We start from the raw sequence: 24,292 nt of genomic DNA, 5'->3' as shown, positions 1-24,292 counted from the left end.
TTTCTCATTCATGTCTCTCTTTTACCTGATCTAGTGTCCGTGTCTGAGAAAGAGATGAGAGACACACACAGTTTAGAGTGAAGGAAATCTCAATACTTTATGGAAATCTGTGAGGATTCTGGAAACCCACCAAAAATAATATCAAATAGAGACCACAAGGCAGTGTTGAAATATATTGAATAAAGAAAAATGTGGATTGTTTAAAGAGTGAGTAGGAAAAAACCCTATTGACCAGAAACCTGGACTTCAGCTTCAAACAAAAGAGAGAATAAAAAATGAAGACCTATTACACGTTAACTGAAGCTTTGCCTCTGAGACAGATGCAGCTAAACATTAACCAGGGCAGTGTGGTGAATTACAGATTAAGACGCAATTATGTCTCCTATCTCCCTCCTTTGGGGTGAGAGCTTGGCGATGTCAGGGCTCAGATAAGGGGAAGCACCATGTGACAGGTGGCATCTATTGTGAAAGCACGAAACTTCTGGAACTCTTAGATCCTGTGTTCCCAGGAGGCAAGACCCAAATGTCTTACTTGTTTGCATATCTCCCTCATAGTCATGCTTCCACGAGCATTTAATAAGCACAGTGCGATGAACACAGATGGAAAACCATACCTGAAACAAACCTCTAGTAACAACCAATGGTTGAGTGGGTGGGTGGTGAAAGGGCTGGATCCTGTTCCATAAACCTCCCCCAGCTGGCACTTCGAACATGTGCAAGAAGTTTTGCAAACGTCTCGCACCCATGAAGTGAGGTTCTTGGTGTTTTCAAAAGGCTCTTTACTGTCACTGCTAAATAAATGTCACAAGGTAAAGCTGGAAATACCACCACTCTGGCATTTTACGGAACATGTTCTTGTGGGCTTTTCCGAGATACTTGAACCATCTGCTCCCTATCAGAAAAGTGCCTGGAGAGGAAATGTGAAGAAATACTTGTCCAGGGGTCCTTCAATGGAAGTGCATATATCAAAGGCTATGTGCAAACACAGTGTCTCAGAACAGAGGTTCCCAATTCTGACCTGCATCAGAATCACTTAAAATGTGTGTTAAAAATACAGATTCTCAGACCCAAAGAATCGGATCTGCAGGAGGATGGTGCCCAGGGTTCTGAATTTTTAACACTTGCCCTAGGTGATTCTGATGTAACCTTGGGTTGGGACTGCTGAGCTGGAAACGCCCATCTTTCCAATGGGGTGTGGCTAGGTTACAGCTTTCTCTTAGCATCTTTTACAAACCTGCTTTTTTGTTCCTCACATCCTTTCCTGTCAAAGGAATGGAATGTAGGATGGGATTATCTGTTATTATTTCACAATTAAGGATAATGATGTAAAATGTCCTAGGTGAGTCAGTGATGCTGCCAGGAATCTTGACTTCACTAGTTAGCTGTTTTCTGGTCAGTTCAGTGTTTCTGTTAACTAGCCCATTGTTTCTGTCAATGCTACTAGTTTTTAGTAGGCAGGCTTCTTTGTGGGACTCACAGGAGTGAAAGATGTGGACTCACAAAATAATGAAAAGTACTGTGCCTGGCTCCTCACCACTGCACCTCAGGTTGAAACCAAACCAATTGCAGCCAAACCTCTGAGATTCCAGTCTAGACAAAAACTGGGGCTGGCAGGTCCGAGCCAGTCCCAGTCTGGAGAATTTCCCTAAAGATTCGTTTTCCATAGGGCACAGGTGGGATTTGTGTTTAGTTCCCAAGAGTTCTTGGAAATCCTGAATTAAAGCAATTCTAAGTCCTCCCTGAGTCAGTGGGCTCTTGTTCAGAGTGGAATGGGGGAGATCTGGTCTCAGTGTAAATCTTCCCTGCTCTGATAAAGGGCTGTGAGCTCCTGGAAGTAAAAGCACCAGAAGTGCTACTGCAGGTAGTTACCATTATTTATTGAGTGCTGCCCCCTAGAGGATTAAAAGTGGCCTGGCCGCTGGGAGTCCCCAGGGCTCTGAACCAAAGACTCACCCAACTGCAGGAAATCAGGACTTGATTCCAGTGGACTGATTAGAAGTCTTGCAACAGTCATACTGAGGACTCCCAGGAATTAAGTTAGCTCCTTCTTAATGACACCTCTGAAAAATTAAAATCCATGATGCTGGGAATCAAGTCCCGGAACAGGATACTGAAACTGAGCCTTCTCCCTGCCAGACCAGACCCTGGAAGCAGCCTGATGGGGACCCTCAAAACTGAGACCCTAAGAGCAGAAGTCCAGAGTTTCATTCTTATGGTTTCCCAGTGGGCTTCAGTTTACTTTTTTCTTTCTGGCTTTCCTCCATCTAAACTCTGGCTATAATGTTCTCAGAAACAGAATTCTTCCATGTTGGGCACTTGCTAGATTTGTTGGTGGGTGGGAGGAGATACTAAATGACTCTCTTCTTTCAGCCTCCGTCACTGTAGAGAATTTGTCCTTACGTTAGTATCTTGGCAATGATGGAAGCTGAGATCTCCAATTAAGGTTCAAAATACAGACTGTCTCTACTCCGTTAAATGTGGGGGACCAGCGGTCTTTCTTTACAATTGACATTTAAAAAGGAAAAAAAGTAAATTTGGAGTTTTAAATAATACGGATATGCTCTCCAGGCCAGGAAGGAAGTGGGGAAAGAAGGAAGGGAGAGAGGGAGGGAAAAAAATGAAAGGAATGAGAGGTAGTCTTTTGGCCAGCCAGGGGATATGCTCACTGGAAGAACTTACCAGGCCTCGGTTAAATGCCCTTTCAAACCAGGCATCTAAGATTAACAGTGTGATATGCAGCCAGTGGATTTACACAGCACTGTAAAATCCTTGCACGGCTTGGCTCAACTATTTGCAAATGACTTCTGATTCAATTTTGTTTTGGTTATCTCAGTGTAAATAACAGTTAAGTGGGAGTTACAGATTTTTCAAACACTAAAAGTGATAAACAAAGCTAATGGCAAGTCCAGATAAGGAGGAAAACCACCCAGAAGAATCCACAAGCACAAGCGAAGAAATAAATGGGATAGTGAGATGTGTGTGTGTTTCTTGTCACTGAAACTTTATTTTTCTTAATCTGCAGAGTGGCAGAAAAGGTATACGCAGAGTGTTATTTAGACTGTTCCTGTTAGAGTCTTTATGATAATGTTCTAATAGGTGCCCAGTGAAGCAAGACAGTTTGGAATCCACAAAACCATCCTTAGAAACAAAGATACAAGTGTTTTCCCAACTGTTAGCTCGAGGCTGCCTCTCAACAGTCTTCACGCCTCCATTTAAAAAGAGTTGGCATAATGCTGTTTTCTAATGCTGTTTTCTTTCTCTCGACGTTGTGACCAAATTTCCAGGGGGGGAAATGTGAATAGAAGTATTTACAGTAGCATTTCGAGAAGGCTTCATGTATCTGGACTTTTTTGGAGAGTTAGGGGAATCCAATTTAATTACCTGAAAATTTTCTTTGAAGAACGTCTTTCCTCTTCTTCTGAGAGTTACAAGTTAGGGACGCAGGGAAAACTAAATCCTCACCCAGAGAGAAGTGTATGTTTGGGACACAACAGAGGATCTGAGTAGTAAACGCAGGGAGTGTTTGGGGTCTCACTCAGCCGCGGCTGACCGTCTGTGTCGCCGCCACGCACTGCTGCCTGTGCGAACGCATGGCTGAGCTGCCGCCTGGCTCCCTACTCCCAACCCCATGCGCCACCCAACTCCTCTTGTAACGCCACTGCGCGTAGCATTGTGTTCGGTTCTTCGCGTGTGGCACCGGAGTCAGGGAATCGGGGCAGAAGAAGAATTTCCTCCGTTTCCCTCTGAGTCTCCCTCGGCCAGGGGCCAGGCGGCCAAGGGCAGCGCGCCCTGGAGATGCCCGGGGGCGCTCCTTCTCCAGGGCTTTACGCACGGGCTGCCCGGCGCAGCCAGGCGCGGAGGTGCCCAGGGTGGGCGGGGGGTGCTGGGTGGGAGAGGGGTGGCTGCGTAGGAGCTGCCTTAACTTTGATCCGGCCGCGGCGCGGGGGGAAGCCGCCGCCGCCCCGCCCGAGCTGGGTGCCGCTCTGCGCCGCGCGTCTCCGCGGCTGCCTCTTTAATCAGGAACACAGAAGGGGCGGGCCCTGAGCCGGCGCGTAATCGGATAGCTCTGCCTCGGCTCTGACATCCACATGCTGCTCGGCCTGAAAAGGCAAGGGGGAGCCGGAGGGGAAGCAGAGAACGCGAGCGAGGCACCAATCCCGCAGCCCGCCCCCAGCACATCCTCAGACGCGCAGACAGTCGGCAAGGCGCTGGGCGAGGTGGAGGTGAGGGCGGGCACGAGCGAACTCGGAGAGGGGCTCGCTCACTCCCAGGCGATCCAGCCGCCGCCGCCGCCCGCAGCCGCCGCCGCCGCAGCAACAGCAGCCGCAGCAGCAGCAGCTTCCTTCCTCAGACTCCCCTCGTGAGGCTGGCCAAGCGGGTGTAGCCGTTGGGGGAGGCTCCCGCTAGGGGAACCCGGCGAGGGCAAGCGCTGGGCTGCCGCCTTCCACTCCGGCCGTCCGGCGGTCTGTGCCTCCACCCGCGTGCGGGTCCCGGGGGCCGGGGGATGTGTGTCAGTTTACGCCTCTGAGATCACACAGCTGCCTGGGGGCCGTGTGATGCCCAAGGCAAGTCCTGGCTTTTATTTTTATTATTTTTTTCTTTTTTGACTCTTGGCTTACGGGAAATACTCGTGATGTTGTAGGATAAAGGAAATGATACTTTGAGGAACTGGAGAGGACATAGATGCGTTTTGTTTTTAAGAGGGGAAACCCGTCCTCTCTTCCCGGCTTATTCCCTCTTTGCTGATTTGAAGAGCTACCCTCCTCCTGGTGAGGTGGAGGGCCAGCAAGAATAAAGGTGAAGACGGGCCGCCAGGACCCAGAAGGGAAGCACTGACCAGTAGAAACCTTTGCAGAGGACACTGTAAGGAAGAACATAAGAGAGAGAAAAATACAAAGACGTATAATTAAACAAGAAATCTACAAAAACAGCTGGAGAAAGCTTCCTTCTCCAAAATGGATATGTTTCTTCTCACCTGGGTTTTCTTAGCTCTCTGCTTTTCAGGACGTGAAGTGAGAGGCCAACCAGGTAAGCCCCTGAAAGTTTTTTCCCCCCTATTCATTTCAACATGCCTTTACCTTTAAAAGCAATTGCTAATGCAGGGGGCCACACGCAATGGCATAGAAGGAAGATCGCTCAGTACTGCATAATTTAGAGAGAGATCCCAACCGGCCCTCCCTACACCACCACCGCTACTAAAACCCAACTTTTCTCTCTTGCTAGGAGTGTGTGAGTGTGTGTGTGTGTGTTTTGAAACATAGAATTTGGCGGTGTTCAGATGTCACATATGGATTGAATCAAAGGTTTAAAAATACTCCAAAGCCTTTGCATTACAGTTTTGGGGAATTTTTTTCCCCTGTCTTGAAGCAGAACACATCTCCCTTGAGTTTCTTCAACCTAGCCAGCGAAATATAAATCATTTGCATTCCCTCCACTTAGCTACATTGAGCAATGTTAACTGAAGGCCTTGGAAACTACAAGAGTCTAGTCTGGGTTTTCAATACGGTAGATTCTTTGCAGAATTTGTGGAAGAGCCTCAGAATCACTGGGCTCTGGCTGATGGAGCAAGATGTCCTGCGGCTGAGCTAGGCGCTTGAGGCTGGGCGCTGCCGGCAACCAAGGCAGTTTGTCGCCCAGCTCTCTTTCCTGCATCCGTGTATTTTCTGGGGAAGTAAATCATAGGTTCTTTTTAAAATTATTAGTAGATTAAAAAAAAAAACCTATGTGGCCCTCAAAGGTCTCTCACTCTTGTGACGTGGTTAGAAACTTTTGAGTGAAATTTGTTCTCAACCACTGCCAAAAAGAGTGTGTGGACAGACTGCAGAGATAAGCACTGCAAGGCCCAGAACCATCTGGGGCCAGCATTTGTGAGCTAGGTGCATGCTCTCTGAGAAGGGTTTTCTGGTTCCAGGGTACCCAGTGGGGCATGTTCTTGCTTCCCCACACCACTCTTGGGGGTGAGCCTCTCTCCCCTCTGACAACAGTGTCTGGAATCTGACAAAACTCTTAAAAGCTGCTACAGGTGATTGAGAGTGGGGGAACCATCCCTAGAGGAAACGGGGGGAAAGAGACGGGGGAAAAAGAGAGGAGAAATAGCCTTCCTGAAGTACCCTTACCCGGAGGCACTTCTAAGGCTGCCACCGCAGCGGTAGTACTAACGCCTTGCAGCTCCCGGCCCTCGCCCATCACAGCGGGCTAGTGGTCCTGGGGGAGTCCGGGACTCTGATTCGCACTCCCCAACACAGGCATGCACCCCACCTGAAGCTTGGGTGTTTATTTGAGGGGGAGAAAGATTCGCGAATGCCCTTGCTATCCAAATCCACACGTTTGCTGCCGCTTCTCTGCCATGACTGGTCTTCAGCTGCAAATCCTATCAAAGAGATGGGTGCCGGTCCCACTTAGGGAGATTTCCTGTGGCTCCCCATTCCCTGTTGCCTTAATTCTAAATTCCCAGCTTGAATCGAAATTAAATTACCTCCCACAGACCTGAAAGCTGCATAAATTATGTATGTTTGTGTAATTCGCTCTCTGTGTGTGTGTGTGTGTGTGTGTGTGTGTGTGTGTGTGTCCGCGTGCGCGCGCGCGGTGAGAATGCCCACGGTACGTAATGTATTCAGGCACGGACTCTGGTAGGCCCCGGTGCGCGAGCGCGCACACACCGGCGCGCGCGCACACACACAGACACACACACACACATACACACACACACACACACACACAACGTAAGGTTCTGTGTGCTGTACGGAGCGGGAGGGGTCGTAAAGACTCAGGGGCCATCTCATACCCCAGATGTTCTCACATCTGTCCCCAAGCGTTGCGCGGAGTGTGTACGTGTGTGTGCGACACCCGCTCAAACCCACTCCCGCTCTGCCACCTGCCTCCCGCGCTCTCTGCAGAGCCCCCTCCCAGCCCAGCCCCCGGCCGCGCTGCGTCACTTCTAGCGAAGCGCAGAGGAGCCCAGCGCGGGGCTGGTCACCTTCTATGAGGCCTCGGGCAGCCTCGGACCCAGAGTGGGACCTCCTGATGGGACGCAGACCTGGGGCCCGCCCGGGGTGGATATTCTCCAGCCCCCCGAAAAGGCGATAGCGAGCCGCGGGCCGTTCCGGCTTTTCGTCGGAGCAGCCGACTGGCACCGGGGGAGCTGGCAGCGGGTGGCAAAGGGCGAGGCCCAGCTAGACCTCTGACTCACCCGGTGCGCGCCAGCCGGGAGGGGGCCGGGCCCAGCCTGCGGTGGCGGCTTGAAACCCATTCCGAGAAGGAGTCGGGGCGCGGGGGGGTGGGCGGGGGGCAGAAGGCGCAAGCCAGGGAGCAAGTGAGCAAATAACCTCGTGGCCACGGCGCGCAGCCTCTCGGACTGGCAGCGGCTGGGAGGCCGAGTGGGCGTCGCGCACCAGGCTCCCCGAGTCCTTGCCAGATGGCAGCACCGCCGCCCGCCAGCCTCCCTCCTGCCGGGGCCCCGGGGCCGCCCGGAGGGCTCTGACCCGAGCGCCCCCTCCTGCCTCCCGCACTCCACTCTGCGCTGCATCCCCCCCGCTACCCCCAGAGAGCCGACTCTGAGGGGCTGGGGCCGGAGCGCGGGCCGATCTGGGTGGCGAGAAGACGGGGTGGGATTCGGAGTGGAGGTTGCAGGCGGAAAGGAGGTAGCTTGAGCCGCGGGAATGCGCGCAAGTTGCGCGGCCTCCAGTAGCGCTGCGCGCCGGGCGCCCGCGGGTGCGCGCGGACAGGTGAAGAACCCGCGGCGCGCGGGAGTCCCACGCGGTGGGGACGCGGTGGTCCCCCAGCCTGCCCCACCCCGCGCCGTCTCTAGCGCCGCATCGATCTGTTTGGGCTACGCAGCAGAAACAGAGCCGAGCGATCCATAAACATTCTAGTAGGCAAAAATACTCCCGGCGAAAGCAAAACCGAAGCTCGAGCCTGGGCTAAGTGGGCCGCCTCCAACTCCTCCAGCCTTGTCCCCTCCTCCTCCTAAGGACACCCCCAGGGAGAAGCCTGCGGCATTTCCTCCACGCTGCCCACTGCCAGAAAGTTAAGTCGCCGCTGCGGTTCTCCGCCTGGGAGAAACCGCCGCGGTCGCCGGCGAGTTCCGCCTCCCCTCCCCCGCCGCCTCGCTCTTTGCTTTTCCACTAGAGAAAAAGAAGTATTCACGGCCAATGCTTCATTTTCACTGATTGATTTCTTTTTAACATCAGCAGCAGGTAACGGAGGCGAGGCGAGCTGTGATTAGACGGCTGCCCCCACCCTTCGCCTCGGGCTAGCGCGCCGCCGTTTTTCCCACCAGGTCCCCGGCGCCCGGCGGCTGGGTCGGGGGGCATCCGCAGAGGTAACGTCCAGGGGCTGGCGGGGTGGGGGGGGGGGTGGTAGGACGAACCGCTCGCCCTTCCGGCAACCATGGGGGTCTGGGGGTAGGAAATCAGCCTTCCGGGCCAAGCTTAGGGGATCCGGCTCGAGCGTGTCACCGCTTCGGCGGCTCCGGTTGAATTTCTCTGCAAGGGGAGGAGATCGGCGCTCTGGTTTATTGGCGTGTGCTCACCGCTCGCCTCCCTCCCACCACCTCCCTTCCTTTAGGTCTCAGACAGAGAGGAGAGCCCCCTGGCGCTAGCCATTCCCGGCCAGCGCCTGGCCACGAAACTCCCCTGTGCTGGACTTAATCTCGTGGTCCGTGGGGGACTGGGTTTTGCTCAGGAAATCATCAGGCCCTGAAAATGGGTTTCTTCAGATAGTGGCACCTCCCAGCCCTAACGTCTCCCCACCTCCGGGACACACCGCTTGGGGCCAAAAGAACCCGGACCCTGGAACCCATGAGCCCTCCTCCCCTCCCTCCCTCCCCCCCCCGCCCACCCCTTGCCTGGAGAGCTTTCATCTGTGCTTGGGTTTTAACACCATTGCCATGAACACTGGCAACCTTCCGTCTGGACTGGAGGATCAGATAAGAGGTGTAAATTGGCTGTAGGAGACAGGTCTGGGTTCAAAGAAATTCTGAAAGAGAAGCAATGACGGTCTGGGCTCCGGATGAGAGTTCGAAGAAGGTTTCTTTTGTAGCCTGTCTACCCAAATTATGGGATGGCTGTGGGCAGGCATAAAAATTTGCAAGCAGAACTATAAACTCCTGGATTCGGCACAGACAGCCTGCTCTAGGCTCTGGGGACGGGTCCCGTGCGTGCACTCAGTGGGTTCCCAATCAACTTTACCCCGTAAGCAGCCGCTGGAGGTAGGGAAGCTGGTGCCAGTTGCCAAGAGAGCACACAGTGCAAAACAGTGGAAAGAGAAGAGCTCCCCATGAGGGCTCCAGGGCAAGCCCCTTCTTGTCCAAGTTGTGCCTGGTAGGATTGTGAATGCCCAGGCAGCGCCGCAGGTCTGGACTTCCGTATCGCGCCGTGGAGCCCTCAGATGAAGCCACAGAGCACCCAACTGGCGAAATGAAATGTTGGAAGGCTGCAGTGACTGGAACCCTGGGCTATCCAGACAGGACTCCTGCTGTCTACCAAATGGCTCTCATCTCCTGCTGTTGAATATATAGTTCACATGCTGCACCAGAAAAGCCAGTTCCTATCTTCACAGTGTAGATGAGACTAGGAGTCCAAATGCCAATTCACATGCAATGAGGCATGAAAGCAAATAGCAGTTGGGGAGAAGCCCCCGGGGGTCAGTGGGGAGAGACACCGTGGACTCCATGGCTCTGAGGACCCTGTCTGGTGTTTTTCATTTCACTCAACTGCTCATTAAAGCACTCAAGAGAATGAGCTGACTTTGGGTGACCCAAGTGTGAGACAGTTCGGAGTTTACAGAATTCAGAATTCATTGGTAAAGAGTTTTCAGAATATATTCCCCCAAAGTCCCGTTTGGAAAGACTTTAGGAAAGAGATGAAACTTTCCTTTTTTAAAAGATGGAGCAGAGGCATAATACTTCTTTAATTTCTTGCACTGACGAGACAAGACTTGAAAAATGACACCTGGGCAGTAGTTTGTAGGATCATTAACATATTTGAGGTATTTTATCATCTGACCATCACTTGCCACTGGATAATCTTTGAGGCACCCTCCTTGAGTGTCAGACTTGTGTTTGATCCCTAGAAGTCAGTCTTTGTTTGGTTCCTTCCAGGTAAAGCATTCACTTTTTAAAAAAATTTAATTAACCCATTCCTGGAAGATATTGCGGAAGTTTGTCCTGGAGAGCCTACAGCCTTTTTCAAAGCTTTATCTGCCTCGATGAGAAGTGGCTGAAGAGCTTAGTGGTCTCATTACCCAACAGGATTCAGTGGGTTTGGATTCCAGGACACAGTGGCCTTGTAGCATGGCTAGCCCTCCAGGAGAAAGCATCTTCTAAAGGTTTAGGAAGCTGTCAAGTTTAGATAAGGCTGAGCTCCGATCCTATGGGACCTTGGTTGTATTAATAAGGAGAAATTAATTTTTAACCACTGGGAACATTGCCAAATTATGTGACCTTTGGCAGACCAGCTGTGCTATAAAAATAAATCCCCCATCTCTGAAAATGCTGCTCCTCTCCAGTAGAACAATAACAACTGTGGCATTTAGGATGGGGAAGAGTGAGGTTGAGGAGACAGGAGAGAAATGGGAGCTGGGGAGAAAAAAGCCTCTGATGTTGTGACACATAGTTTCAGACTTGAGCGGTCTATTCACACCCTCCCCCAAACACACACCCTGGTTTCCAGGACGCAGGAAAGAGGGCCAGGATGACAAGAATCCCAGTGCCTGTGTGCTGCGAGTAGAGAAGGTGCTAAGTGCCTCCAGCCCACTCACACCCCAGCCTCGAACACATCTCTCATTGTTCACACACAGATTCCTGGCACAGGGAGCGAAAAAGGAGTTTTCAAACAGGCAAAACATTTGTCTCTCCCTAAATGCCGCTAAATAAGTTTGCCACTGAGGGGTTTTGGGATGACCTTCATCGGACTTCTCAGTTTCTGAAGCACTGGAACCAGACCGCCTGGTTGAAAATCCAGCCCAACCACTTGACAGCCCAGGGACCCAGAACCCTTAATCTCTGTACCTCAGTGTCTTTATTTTAGTAAAATGTGTTTGATAATAATAGCTGATTTCTGGGGTTGTTGGGCTATGTCAGATTACATAGAGTACTGTTGTATACTTATTAAGCTGCCTATTCAGATGTCATTTAATCTTCAAAACAGCTTCAGTGGGGTTAACAGTATCTGGTGATCATAGAAAGATAGAAAGCACACTAACACGCTTGTGAGCTCATGTTACTTCTGTGAGTTTTTTGTTTTTTTTAATAAGTAAATAATTACTCGTTCTCAGCTCTTGCCCCCACTAAGCCTTTGTCTGGTTTTATAAGCGTCAGATTCTCTCTCTGCACACTGTTCTTCAGAGATGCATGTTCTCTGCTGGGTTCTCAGATTTACGTCTGTTCTTTGAATTATTTTTCTCACCTTGGCTTTCCACTTTGTTTTCTCGCCTCCACTGATTTTTTAAATCTCTCTCCTTTCCTTCCCTCCTCTTCTATCCTTCATCCCTGAAAGTGTGCTCAGCAGGGAGCTCTGCGTGGAAGGGGCTCCCCGAATGTGTAATAACTTCTACTCTGGCATTAAGGCCCCCAGCAGCTGAACTCGAAAAAGTCATCATAAAGACAAAATAGCTTTTACCCAGCAAGACTCTTCATAATCCCATTTCCCTCTGGGTCTTCATAAAAGAGTCATGATCTAATCCAGGAAAAAAGGGAGGGAGCTGGGAATAACAAAAGGAAAGCGTGCAGTGGTTGCGGCTGCTGGCCAGCCTAGTGCACACGGCCAGTGATACCCAGCTCACCGCCTCTCAAGATCCTGTGATAGCCAGGGATCCGGGTTCTGGCCAGTCTTTCAGCGAAGAAGATAAAGGGAATTGCAAATTACTGGACCAAGCAGCAATAATAACTGTTTTGATAAAGGGGAAAAATAAAACAGATGTGCCTAAAAGGCATATTGGGGGCCTGAGGAATGGTGCTGGGGAGGGATGGGTAGAGAAGTAAACTGAAACCCAGCAAGAGTTTAATGATAAAGTAGTAGTTTGAATCTTCTTGGGGCTACTGAAAACAAATATCTAGAACTTGCCTTTGGGAGGGTGGGGGGATGGAGTGAGGGGGCAAGAAAACCCTCAGATAAATTAATTTTACCTTTATTAGAATGAAAATGTAATATGCTTTGAACTTCATCATTATTATCTGAGGTTATTGTGTCCTAAGAGATATAGTTTACACTAGCCCTGCCTGGATCTATGACTAGGGATTATCATCCCAGACAAGTCCTTTAAACTCGGTTCACCAATAAAAAAAACATTTGCATTTAATAGCAGCCGTGGATTGGGAAAGAAGGGCAGTAGCTAGATAAGCAGAACAATTTGTGATAAGGATTTCTTAGAATTTGTGGTACCTACTGATACTTTTGGTGTTACCCTAGTCAATTCTTAATTTATTAATTCATCAAGCCTCATTGAGTCTGACTTTTGGGAAGGACTCTGAGTTTGATGCTGCAAGGTTTGCCAGAGATGAACAGGTGGTCCAACAGCATGGATAAGGCTCTCTCATGCCTTAGAAGATGCTAAAAAGCTTCAGCCTGAGAGGTTGGAAAAGGTCACTCCTGGTGTGGGGAGATCAGGGAGGTGGCATATAAGCCTAGATGGAGAGGATAAAGGATTTAGAGGTGGAAAAGGCATATCAGGGGAAGGGCAAGTAGGAGCAGAGAAGGGACACTGAGTTTGTTTGGGGAACACTCAGAAACTGCCCTTTAGATGGTTTGGAGGCAAATAATTGCAAGTAAGGTTGGAAATAATAGCTTGTGCCAAGTGTAGAGCCCAAATTGCTAGGCCGAGCGGTTTGGATTTCATTTACTAACCAATGGGGAGCCATGAATGTTTCAACAGAAGACTTCTGTTAATCAAAATAAATGAAAAAAATTATATTACCTTTTGGAGAGACCCTAAAATTATTCTTCTTCTATTTCCTTCCCCAAATGTCTGCTGAAATGGCCAGGAATTGTAATCCCAGATCTCTCATCAATGGCATCAAAATTGCATTTGCAATGAGGGCTGGGAAAGAGTGGACATAAATATAAACTAATGATATTATATTGGCTGCCCTATTGGAATTGCATTTGTTTATGATATAAGATGACAAGTAACAAGGTTACCACAGGTGGCATGATTAGAGGTCAGGGGAGGAAATCACATCAAACTTACATTGTAACGATTCAATGAAGGTTCATTTTTAGAATTCAGATTGAGGGGGAGAGAATTTCCAAAGGCCATATTTCCAGACCCAATGTCCAGTTCTCTCCTTGGTGAATTCATAGGTGTTTTAGAAGAGGAAGTTTGCCTCATTCCTCACTCCTTTTTCCATGCTCATGTGCTGGCTTCCTTTCCTGCTCTCTGTTTCTCTTCTTCCTGCCCTCCAGACAGTTCTTTTATTCAGATTTTGAACTTTATCATTGCGAAAGTTCACAGGGATTTTCATTTGCCGTGCCTTCAGGAGTGTATCACTCACTGCCACCCAGCCCCATAAATTGAATAGATTGCATCCCTTCCCAGTTGCCTTAGGAAGTGGTCAAACAGCCGCATTCCTGGGCTGATGTATTGGCTCATTTCTTCCCAGCTTAAGCCAAGATACAGGTTTTATGAGACTGTCTTGTGACAGGCTGAAGTTGCTTTGAATAAAACAAAATCCAGCCTCAGCCCACAGAAATCATTCTTTAAAAGCAGCTTATCCAAGGTTAGTGAGCAAAATTTGGTTCAAACCCTGAGCACAGGACTTAGGTGATTTGAGTGAGAGATGGGAAGAAACTCATTTTTGGTCTTTCTTTTCATGCCTCACTGTTGTTGAGATGCTCACACACAGAACTAATATTTATAAATACACAGCCACAGACTCAGTTAAGAAAAGAAATGCACGGCAGTAGAGCTAACGTGATTGAAAGAGATGTCTGAACTCTCCATAATGCGAGACAGATATATTCATCTGAAGAACCCTGGAGTTCTGTTTCAGGCTCGCCAAGCAGATGAAACAGAAGTTGACACCTTGCATAAACACCTTGTTGTCTAGGAGGATGGAGAATCTTTTTAATTTGGGGTTCATCCATGGCTTATAGATTCTTCCCCCTCCTCAGGCTTTGAATTTTAGAACGGGAACTGACCTTTAGAACCCCTCTCCTCATTTTATAGGTGAGAAAACAAAGGCTCAGAGTTGTTGACTCACTTACCCAAGGTCACACAGCTTGCCAGTGGGGAGGCCATACTTGAAAACAAGCCTTCTTACTAGTTAAGTGGCAACGTGACAACCTTCTCTCTTCTGAAATCATAGAAAGAGCTTCGTTTCCTTGCTAGTAATAATTAAATAAAAATAATGCTGTGAAAATAGGAACAGGATGGGACTGTGCTGTGAATAAAGGATAAATTATAAAGTAAATAGAGTGTATTATTTCAGAGGAAATGACACTGCTCTTCTCCACCAGGTGCCCTCAGGTATATATGTGCAATCAATGTCTTCGACTCCTTCTACATTTTCTCTTTTCTGTGGCATTTTAAAGTAACAAGGGAACTGAGGTCTAGTGGGTTTCAAACCCAGTTCTGGGAAGCCCTGATGTTCCTCCAGAGAAGCCCCATCAGAGAGGAGGGGAGGGACTTCGAGGCGGGGATACTACGCTGATTCTGGTCACCCTCCATCCCCACACCCAAGAAGAGCTCACTTTCAGCTGCTTTGCACATTAGAGTTCCGCGCAGAGTTTTGATCAAAGGAAAAACAAACACTTCTAAAAAGAACTTTGAAAACTACACACTTATTTCAGTCTACTCATTGAATTACAGTTTAGGAAGCTGAGACCCAGGAGGGTTACAGGGAATTAAGAATCCAGGTGCTGCATCCCCTCTTCTTGCTAATGTCAGCCCCCTCCCCTCCTAGTAATTTGGTCCCCTTACCCCAGACCCACCTCTGACCACAGCCTGATGCTCCAATCCCATATCCAGCTAGCCTGAGTTCCCCTGTTTTTGCCAAGGCCTTTTACCTTCAGTTCAGCTAAACCAAGTGATCTGGTTGTTCTGCTGTGGGACAGCCCACAGTCTGATGCTCAGTGTTACCTGGTGTCTCTGGCCATCGTGAAGTAAGCCATTGTAATCTGATTATTTTAAAGTCCTAGTCATACAGTGTTCCTTTAAAACAACTCCAGCTTAATTTCCTTAGGAGGCAGACCACATTTTTAAAAAGATCTTTTACTCCTTCTTAATAAATACTTCCTAAAAATTAAATATTACCAAGGAACCAGTGCTTTGTCTTAAACTGGGTTCTCTAGGGGGGTGGGTTCCTTCTGAAGTGGCAGAGTGCCTTAGAATTATAAGTGGATGGGTCTAGAATCCCTTTACCTGATACAGGGCCAGGTTACCCCAGGCAACATCAGATGGTACTTAGCTTACCAGCAAACAAGGCCACGTGAGAAAAACAAACAAAAAAAGAGACGGAAAGATATGAAGTTCAGAAATAACGTGACCTTTTATAGGTCAAATTAAAACACCTAAGTAGTCATTATGGAGGAAAATCAGACCTTTGTGACTTTAGAACTTAGTATTCCCTTAATTTCAAATTATGTCTACAGATGTCACTTGAATCCTTTCATCTGTGGGCCTCTGAGGTCTTTATCTGACCTGACCTGGCCCATCCCTTAGGCTTTGCTCCCAGATGTAGGAGAAAACCCACTCTGAACTGTCCAGGCCTGGGTTTGCCTACTTCTCTTTGGGAAGTGAATTTGCCCCAGGTGAAAGATATTCACAAAATAGAGAAAGAGGTCGCTTGTCAACTTGCCAAACAGGCTCAGTAGCTTAAAATTCAACAGGGTCAGCTTCCCTCTGTATGTGGAGATTGGCCTGAAGGCGTTTGCCCTTGAGTTCAACTCCCTTTTGGCTGGGCTGGACTCCTCTGAAACACGATAGAGAGCACTTATGCTGTTCCTTTTGGAACGTGCCAGAGACCTCCGGAGCCCTGGATGGTGTAGCTCTTCAGAAGAAAGTCTAGCTCATTTCTATTGAGGGCTTGTTTGTTTTTCAGAAATGAAGGGTCCCCAAACCTAGAAACGAAAGATCAGTTATCAAGAGGAGGTGTAGAAGGATTGTGTTTCCTTTACAATTTTTACTGATGATAGATTTCAAGAATTCAGTTCTCTCCAAGAAAAATAGAGACGGAAATTCTAGTATTTATCTTGGTGCATATATATCTGTGCAAATCATGTGTGATATTTTATGAGAGAGTGTGAAAGTGTGTACAGGACTAACGTGAATTTCTAATACGTATATATACCGGATGTGTGTTAGATATGTATGTTTGGGTGTGTTTCTGAGTGTGAGTGCCATCCAAACAAGAATGTGAGTTGATAAATGTTTGAATATTGAAAAGGTTAACTACACACAAGCAAAGCAGATGTTTTAATGAGTTCTTAAATATTTTAATAAATGCCTTGATTTTCTTCAGATAGAGAAAGAACAGGAAAAAAAGAAATGGGTTACTCCTTTTTCCTTTGGTTAAGTGAGTTTTTTAACAGCAGAAAATGCAGACTATCCACTGTGGGATATATATAGTTTAATTTTTTTTTTAAGTGGGGAAATGATTACTCCTGATGTGGGTGAGAAATGAAACCTTCCTATGAGGAAGTTTCCTGTCTTTATTGCTGATTATGTGTGCCTGGTCTAATTACTAAAAGCTTAAACTTGTAGGGCAGGGAATTGAGGGAAAGAAGTTCTTTCAAGAGTAATTGGAGGGAAGCAGGGAAGGGATGAAGAAAGGAGGAAGAGAGTTTGGATGACGTGGTTACAAAACAGGAGCTCAGCTCAGATTCCCTCTGATGAGTTCCAAGTTGAAAAGTGTGGTTTGGGGTGAGTTGGTGGCAGGGCTGCAGTTTTCAGCAAAACAGCTGGCAGAGTTGCTGTACCCAACGGAAAATTTCCTCTCCTGCTAGCTTGGTGCAAGCAGCTGGTAATCTATATCCCCACACCTCCACCTTCTCAGAGGGCCACTGTCAGCCCTATTTCCCACCCGTGGGCCAGGACCAACGGGCCACAGTTCGAATTGCTGGAAGTCATTGGGTGCCCAGCATGGCGGAGTGGGGTGGACCCCTGGAAAGACTGCAGGATTGGATGCAGAGGACTGGGGCGACACCCGGCTTAACGACTGGCCTCATCTCTGTCTGGGCGGGAAGGCTGGGCCCATTGTCCTCCTGGACTGGGGAGGGTGTGGGGTCATTAGTGAGAGGATGATGTGGTCTCTGCTAACCAGAGGAAATGGCCTGCTTTTGTTTTCCACCCAGTAGGAAATGGAACCTGAATCCATTAGATTCTGGGCAGCTCAACACGGCACAGTTTGAACTCTTGGAGGCGCGATGCCTAAAAGGCTACTTGTGTGGATTTGTGTGTCCCAAGCACCACTGTGCAGCGTGCCCATCTTTTATGCATTTAAAGCCTGTCAGGCTGGTAATCTAAAGCAGAGGTCTGGAAAGCAGTAATGCCAACAGACACAGGGAATAGGAGAGTGCACCTGTAGAGTTAAAAAATGCATGACCCTTTCCCTCAAAGAGTGAACACAGGAGAAAGCCCCGTCCTGTAGGGTAGCTGCTGAGCCGGAATGCATAATTCACGGACCCGTGCTGCTTCATGCAGATGGCGATATTAAATCGTGATTGATGCTAAGAGAGGCACACATCTTAGGAAGGTCTCCGAAAGGCTTCTGAATATTTCCAGGTCTCCTGTACCTTCCCATCTTCTGTTCTACTGTGGTATTAAGCAAACCACCACCCCCCCATTTCCCAGGACCCCCTCCTGGGGATGACTGAGCTTCACTTCCAAATAGGAGATGCTTCAAATGTCATCACCCACTTTTTCTGCCTTTGAAGATCGCCCCCTTCGCTCCTGGCCCTCATGAAGCTGTTTAACTCTAGCCGGGCACTGCTGGGGGGAAGGGCAGCTTCTCCCCTGCAGCCGCCTTTCCAAGGCTGGTGACCACTGGACAAAGCAGCAGCACACTCTGGTGGTAGGGACCAGGCCGGAGGGACAGCGGCAAGCAGCTTGGAGAAAACACAGACGTCCACTCAGCACAAAGCACTTTTGTCAAAACTCTGAGGTCAGAGCCAGTGGATTCTCTAATGCAGATTTTTCCACTCAGTGTATAATGAAATAATAAATCAAATTTGTGGTGGATGTGGAATTAAGTGTTTGGGGGTTTTGCTTTTTCTTTCTTTAAAAAAAAAAGCTGAAATCACCCTCCAGGGCCTGTTCTGGCCCAAACTGAAAATGCTTCCTCTGCATCACATGTAATTGTTACCAGGCTCACTTGTGGGTCGGCACCACAAAACCACTATTGTCAGTTCCTGGAGTCTTTACTTCTGGCTGCCTGGGCTTGGCTGGGAGATACCTAATAACATGAAGGATTTATGAGATAAAGATAGAGATGCGAGGTTTGAACGAGGAGAAGATGGGCCAACCAGGGGAGACAGGAACAGGCAGGGAGGCATGTTAGGTTTGCAGCTTTGTTGACTTTTTAAAATTTCAGACCATGTAATCGGGAATATTTATGACCATCTTCTGGAATATTTTCATTTGGGGACTGTGTGTGTGTGTGTGTGTGTGTGTGTGTGTGTGTGTGGTTGGATGAGTGGGGGGAGGATGAGCTGAAATAATCTCTCCCACTGAATGAGTAAGTAGCTTAGTCTTCTGGACTGCCATAAAAGGTCTGTAAAACAGTTTTAATCAGCCACTGGTAGAGAAGAGAAACAAGGAGAGGGAAAAAACCAGACCGTAACATATTTGAAGTTCTTTGCGTCGTGTGCCTTCTCTTCCAGACCAACCCTGCGGGGGTCGTTTGAATTCCAAAGACGCTGGCTACATCACCTCCCCCGGTTACCCCCAGGATTATCCATCCCACCAGAACTGCGAGTGGATCGTTTACGCCCCCGAACCCAACCAGAAGATTGTCCTCAACTTCAACCCTCACTTCGAAATCGAGAAGCACGACTGCAAGTAAGCACCATCCTGGGCCACGTGCATCCACGAGACACACCCTCCCCCACTCCTCCCCGGGCCCCTGCCGCGCCCGCCACCACACGGCAGCACCCCTGGCTCCAGGACCTGCTCAACAGTGGTAGATCCTGGCCCCAGAGGGAAATTTCGAGAAGTTTATTTCTTTTGGGGGAAATAAAAGCCTAGTTGATCCCATAGGATGAAGGAAAGAGCCTTCCTGAGTGAAGAACGTAAAGAATACACCCTGAATGCAAAGGCTGGCAGTAGAGGAGAATTCCACGTGGGGGCAGGGGGTGGACTGCATAACACAAGCTCTTGACTTTGGGATTGACTTTCCCCTTGGAGATCTCCCCATTTCCACTGCGGCTCTCACGTGTAGGAACCCCAGCAGCTTCCTTAATAAAACAGTAGCCAGATCCCCAAGTGGAGACTTCCTGTGCCTCCAGCCGTGGAGGATCAGGCTGTTATTTTATGAAGCAGCAGCTGGTTTCCTTATAAAAAGAGAGTTTAAAATCTGAGTCTGAACTGGTAGGTCTGAGATTCACATTGATTCTTGGTATCTGTGCTGTACAGGTTAGAGTCTCAAAGCTGGCATTATGGATTTATTTAACAAACACTCTTCTAATTGCTTTGTAAATATCAATCCACTGAATTCTCACAGTGGCCCTGGGAAGTTGGTACCATTATGACCCCCATTTTGCGGATGAGAAAACCAAAGCCCAGAGAAGTTAAGTGAGTCACCCAAGGTGACTCAGCTGCCTTCACAACATTAGTCCTGCTACCTTGGAAATGTGTGGCTTAGGAGAGACCACGCAGACATTCAGATATCTGTGAGTGCTTTAGCAATGCCATGTTAACACCAAGGTCCCTGTAAGTTAAAGTGAGGGAAGGAGCAGCATTGTGATGTCAAGAGTGTGAATGCCCTTTGTACTGTCTAGTGGGCTCCATCTTAAAGTCTTTCCTCATTGGAACAAAAGGGAGAGTTTTGTGTGCAGGATAGAATGTGCCTACGATCATGTCCTGCTCCAGTCAAGCGCCTAGAACATGCCACTGCTCTGATGGGTGTTCAGTGCCCTTACGATTAATCAGTAGTCTGAGCATTCCTTGTGACCAAGGCGTTGTGAGTGCTGAAAAATTACTAAAGGGAACAGCTAGCAGGAGACGTACAAGGGAGCGAGCCTAGGTCTCAGCCCACGCTTCCTCGTGGAGGAGACAAGCTCCTCTTTAACCAGAGCTAGGTTGGGAGGTACAGTGAATCAATGCCGTTGCTGTCCTCCTAGGACTCCTTTGCACCTTCATAAGGTTTTTTTCCTAACAAGAGGTAGTCTTTGTTCAAAACTGAAGAGTTTCCCGGATGGACGCCTCATGTGAGGAAGAGTCATAAGATGGAGTTTCTAATCCCAGATCTACTCTTGACTCCATGGATGACATAGGGTAACTCATCAGTTCCTCTTTGTCTAAGTTAAATGCACAGCCTGCGTATATTTGCACAGCATCTCAAGGGTGCCAATTCCCTGCCCGTGAACTTTACCAAAAATTTCTGTTATAAGAGCTTCTTTATAAGGTATAAGGCTTCTGGTGCCTCTGGCTGCGTTACAGAGGGTTGGCACAAACTGAAGCTTGATGTACTGAGAGCTTGGGTCTGAGCTCAGAGAGATTTGACTAAGCACCTCTCTCCACGGAGGGCCAAAATCTGTTATGCTTATGCCAGCAAATCTCCCAGGGAAATTGCTGAGAGGTCATCTCATGTATATTCATAGTGGCAGAGAGAGAAGGCATGGCTTTTGGAAGGGAAAACTCAGGAATTGGTGAGCATGGCTTCAAACACATTAGAAGCATGAAAGTCCAGGGAAACATGTTCCTGACCAGTTTGAGGCTGTGGGGTACCCCTCCCCCTCAGGACTCAGCCCCAGGGATGGGGCAAGCACAGGTCTCTGAAGCCACTGGTAGCAGAGGAACGAAGACGTTGCCTCTGGCTGGAGTTGGAGTAGGGGAAGCAGGTAGGTTACAGGTTATTTCAAAGCTCCTGGTGCTTATCATCTGTACTAAGTAGCTTCTTGTTTTTCTCCCCACTCGTCCATTCCATGCTTCCAGCTTGAACCAAAAAGTTCAGGAAGGTCAGAAAAAGATCTTTCTGGAGTCTCTTTGCCCCAGTGCCAAAATGTCAGCAAGACCATCGGGGGTCACGCCTCTGCTACTTAACCTCCTCCTTACTTCCCTCACCCTCCCTGCTTTCTCCTCCACTCCCTGTTTCTCTCTAATTCTGATTCATTTCTGTGCTTAGAAAGACACATCCAGTTCTCTCCATCTCTCACCCTGCAAGGTATTTTTAACCGTCTTCCCTGCCATCTGCATTCAGAGTAAATGGGCCCCTCCTCCCCCACAGCCTTGTTTCTCTTTCTGTGAAGGGAACAGTTCATTTCCTGAAAGTTGTCCTGTTCCTCCTCTCTCCCGCTCTCATTTTCCTTCCAAGGGAGCTCCTGGGTTGGGAAAGCACTTACTATCAGAGGAAATTAGCATCCTTTCTCCTTTCATTTCCATGCATGTTTCCAATTGGATTTGGTTCTCAAGGCCCATAGGGTGGACACCTACCAGGAGGAAACTGCCCAAAGGTCCTTCTGAGGAGAGCGTCAGCACTCCTGCAAAAAGGGAAATGAGGAAGAACGTCAGGGGAGAAAAACAAAACAAAAAAACCAGCCCTCTGTGGAAAAGGGGCAGTGGTCAGCATGCCCGCCCTCTTCTGTTTTCCTCTCGTCTTCCTTTGTGCAGGATTAACTGCAACGATGGCCCCGTGACCTGGGAATGGGCCCTGCTATGAGAGGATTAGCCTGGCCAGTGGCCCCTAAGCCTTTGGCTCCCCGTCCCTTGACATCCACATGCTAAAGGTGGAAGCCGTTGGTGAATAAACCCCAGACAGACCTTTTCCCCAACCGTCGCTTGTTAATTTTGTTCCGTTTAAGCTTGCCGTCTGCTTGGAAACTTTCACTCACCAGCCCCAGTTTTGCCTGAGTCAGTGCAATCCAAGGCCGCCCTGTGCGGTGCGCTCCGCCCTCCAGCCATCCACAGGCATCTAAGCCCCCAGCACACAGAGGCTGCGCTGAGGCCTAGTCACCCACTGCAGGCAGAAACCAAAACCCCTGTGGCCCCGCCAGGTCAGTGTGGCTGAGAGACAGAAGGGCAGGACTCAGGGCTGTCAGAGCACACAGAGAGAAGCCACTTCTTTCCTGGTGGTGGGAAGAGGATTGTGCTTCTGCCTTTCACTGGAGTCACCATCACACAAGTGGCTGAACATCAGGGCTTTAGAAACAGATGCATGCAAACCTGAATATTTTTTCCCTTTCTGAGATCTAAAATAAATGTATTCTCAGAAACACCCACCTGCGCATGATACACTGCTTATTCACAAGCCCTTGCACAGGCCTGGCATCCCATCCCATACCAGAGGCCCAAATAAAACCAGAATCAGGAGTCTATGTCCTTTTAAAAACTGGTTATTTCCCGATGGGTAATATTGAAAAACATGCTTCAGAGAGTGCGAGAACCACTCAGAAGACTTGCAAGAACATTTCTTGGGCTGGAAAAACCCACACAGATTCCTATATTCATAATTTTATATCATTTGCAATGGTGCATTGAAATTTACAGGTTCTAAAACATACTCCTTTAAAGTTCCAAAAGTTCCTCTTTAGGAAGATTTCTGATTGAGAACATTCTAAGTCATGTGTCACACTTTTTTGTCTCCTTAAACAAAACCAATACTAAGATGAGTCACCTTTTTCTCAGTGACTCAGGCTTCTAATTCTAAACCTGACTTTTTGTGACAGAGGCTGGGTAATGTCATATTTGCATCAGATAGATTTAGATATGAGTTTTTGTTGACCTTTGAATCTTCCCAAGCCTCAGTGTCCCCTTCAGCAAAACTTTGACAATGATAACTCCTCTGCAAGATTTCAGTGTCTTGTTTATGTGGATGCACAACAAATTAGCAGCTGTGTTAGCATCTTTGTCCTTTGGGGACGTTTTTGACTTTTTTCTATCAATACTCTTGCTGTTTCCTTCTGTTGTGAGTATGCCCCTCTGACCTGCTTTTACCCTTTTATTTGGGGTATGGATTTGGCTTCGAGAGGTTTTGGTGTCTGTTGGGAAGTGTTTAGTCCTGGAGTCTAAGCTTTGTCCCAGGCCAGTGCAATCCCAGGGCCAGCATGCCTGGTTTGCTTTAGTCAGCCACGCTTACTGCAGAGCGAGGACTGGGGTGCTGTCCTGGGGACAGAGTGGAAGAGCATCCGTGCCTGGAGTCCCCAGCATTAGTTGAGCTGCTCACCGTCTTTTCTTCTAAAACCATCCCCTCGCCCCTGCCCCCCACATTCTGGATATTTGAGGTTCGGGGATATTTGGCCTCTAGCTAAGTGTGTTGTGTAAACAAAGTGCTCTTGTGTTTATTTACAGCCAGAGGAGCCCTCTAAATCTTAGAAGATGTGTCTGTTTCTCCCAAGTAGGGGATGCTATCTTAGGAAAGGAGCACTTTCCCAGGTTAATAAGTTAATTACAGGAAACAGAGGGAACATACCAGACCTCAGGAATCCGGCCCCTCTCCACCCAGCCAACGAAGATTCCCCATGCTCGATAAACATCCTCCGCATACAACTACATACGACCTTACATCTGCAGGAGACCCTGTGAGGGCCGAGGCTCAGACTCTCCTCCCTCTCCCCTCCAGTGCCCCACCGTGCCATCCCCTCCCTTCCCCCTTGGAGTCCTTGATTCCTCCAGCTCTCTTTTAGGGGCCCCTACTCAGAGCTCCCCAAGCATCACATATTGCCTTGACCTGCTTGCCTTTGGTTCACGCGTAGTCATCCTGTGTTCTGAGCATCTAAGTGCTCTAAGGGCCGGACCACATGTATCTTGTTTCTACCCTCTAAGGCGCCTAGTTCTAGAGGGGGCTGAGCAGATGTGTGCAAATGATTGTTTCAGTGATTATTTTTACATCTGAGTTGCCAGGACGTAGGTCAGCGTGACACGAACCCACATTGGAAAGCCAACGCGGCCGTCGTACCTAATTGTCCATCTTGTGATGTGACATAATGAGACCAGGAAGATAAGATATGGGATCACAGAAGCTACTAAGCTCTCTGTGACTTGGTCTTTCATCAGCAAAATGGCAATAGACCTTTCATTTGTTCCTAGTTATTAAACATCTACTGTGTGCCAAGCTTGATGATAGCCTTGGGAATGCAGTGATGAGTAAGTAAATCATACCCTTTGACCCTATGAAACTTAGAGTTTGGGAGGAGGAAGCAAG

General features: G+C 48.5%; 1 protein-coding gene across 4 annotated transcripts in view; it reads left to right on the top strand.

Annotated features, from left to right (window-relative positions):
• Positions 1 to 4,100: 4,100 nt before the first annotated feature.
• NRP2 (neuropilin 2) overlaps positions 4,101 to 24,292 on the top strand; it is a 112,931-nt gene continuing 92,739 nt past the window's right edge. For all 4 annotated transcript variants that reach the window (XM_057744367.1, XM_057744366.1, XM_057744369.1 and 1 more), the window contains exons 1-2: positions 4,101 to 5,028; positions 18,816 to 18,993. In XM_057744367.1, coding sequence (XP_057600350.1) covers positions 4,956 to 5,028; positions 18,816 to 18,993 — 251 coding nt within the window. In that variant the 5' untranslated portion in view covers positions 4,101 to 4,955. The remainder of the gene's footprint in view (positions 5,029 to 18,815; positions 18,994 to 24,292) is intronic.

This window comes from Hippopotamus amphibius, chromosome 8 (assembly GCF_030028045.1).
Source record: "Hippopotamus amphibius kiboko isolate mHipAmp2 chromosome 8, mHipAmp2.hap2, whole genome shotgun sequence".
In the NCBI taxonomy this organism is placed as follows: Eukaryota; Metazoa; Chordata; class Mammalia; order Artiodactyla; family Hippopotamidae; genus Hippopotamus; species Hippopotamus amphibius.
The sequence above is the reverse complement of the archived record's forward strand: the minus strand, read 5'-3'. Positions and strand labels throughout refer to the sequence as shown.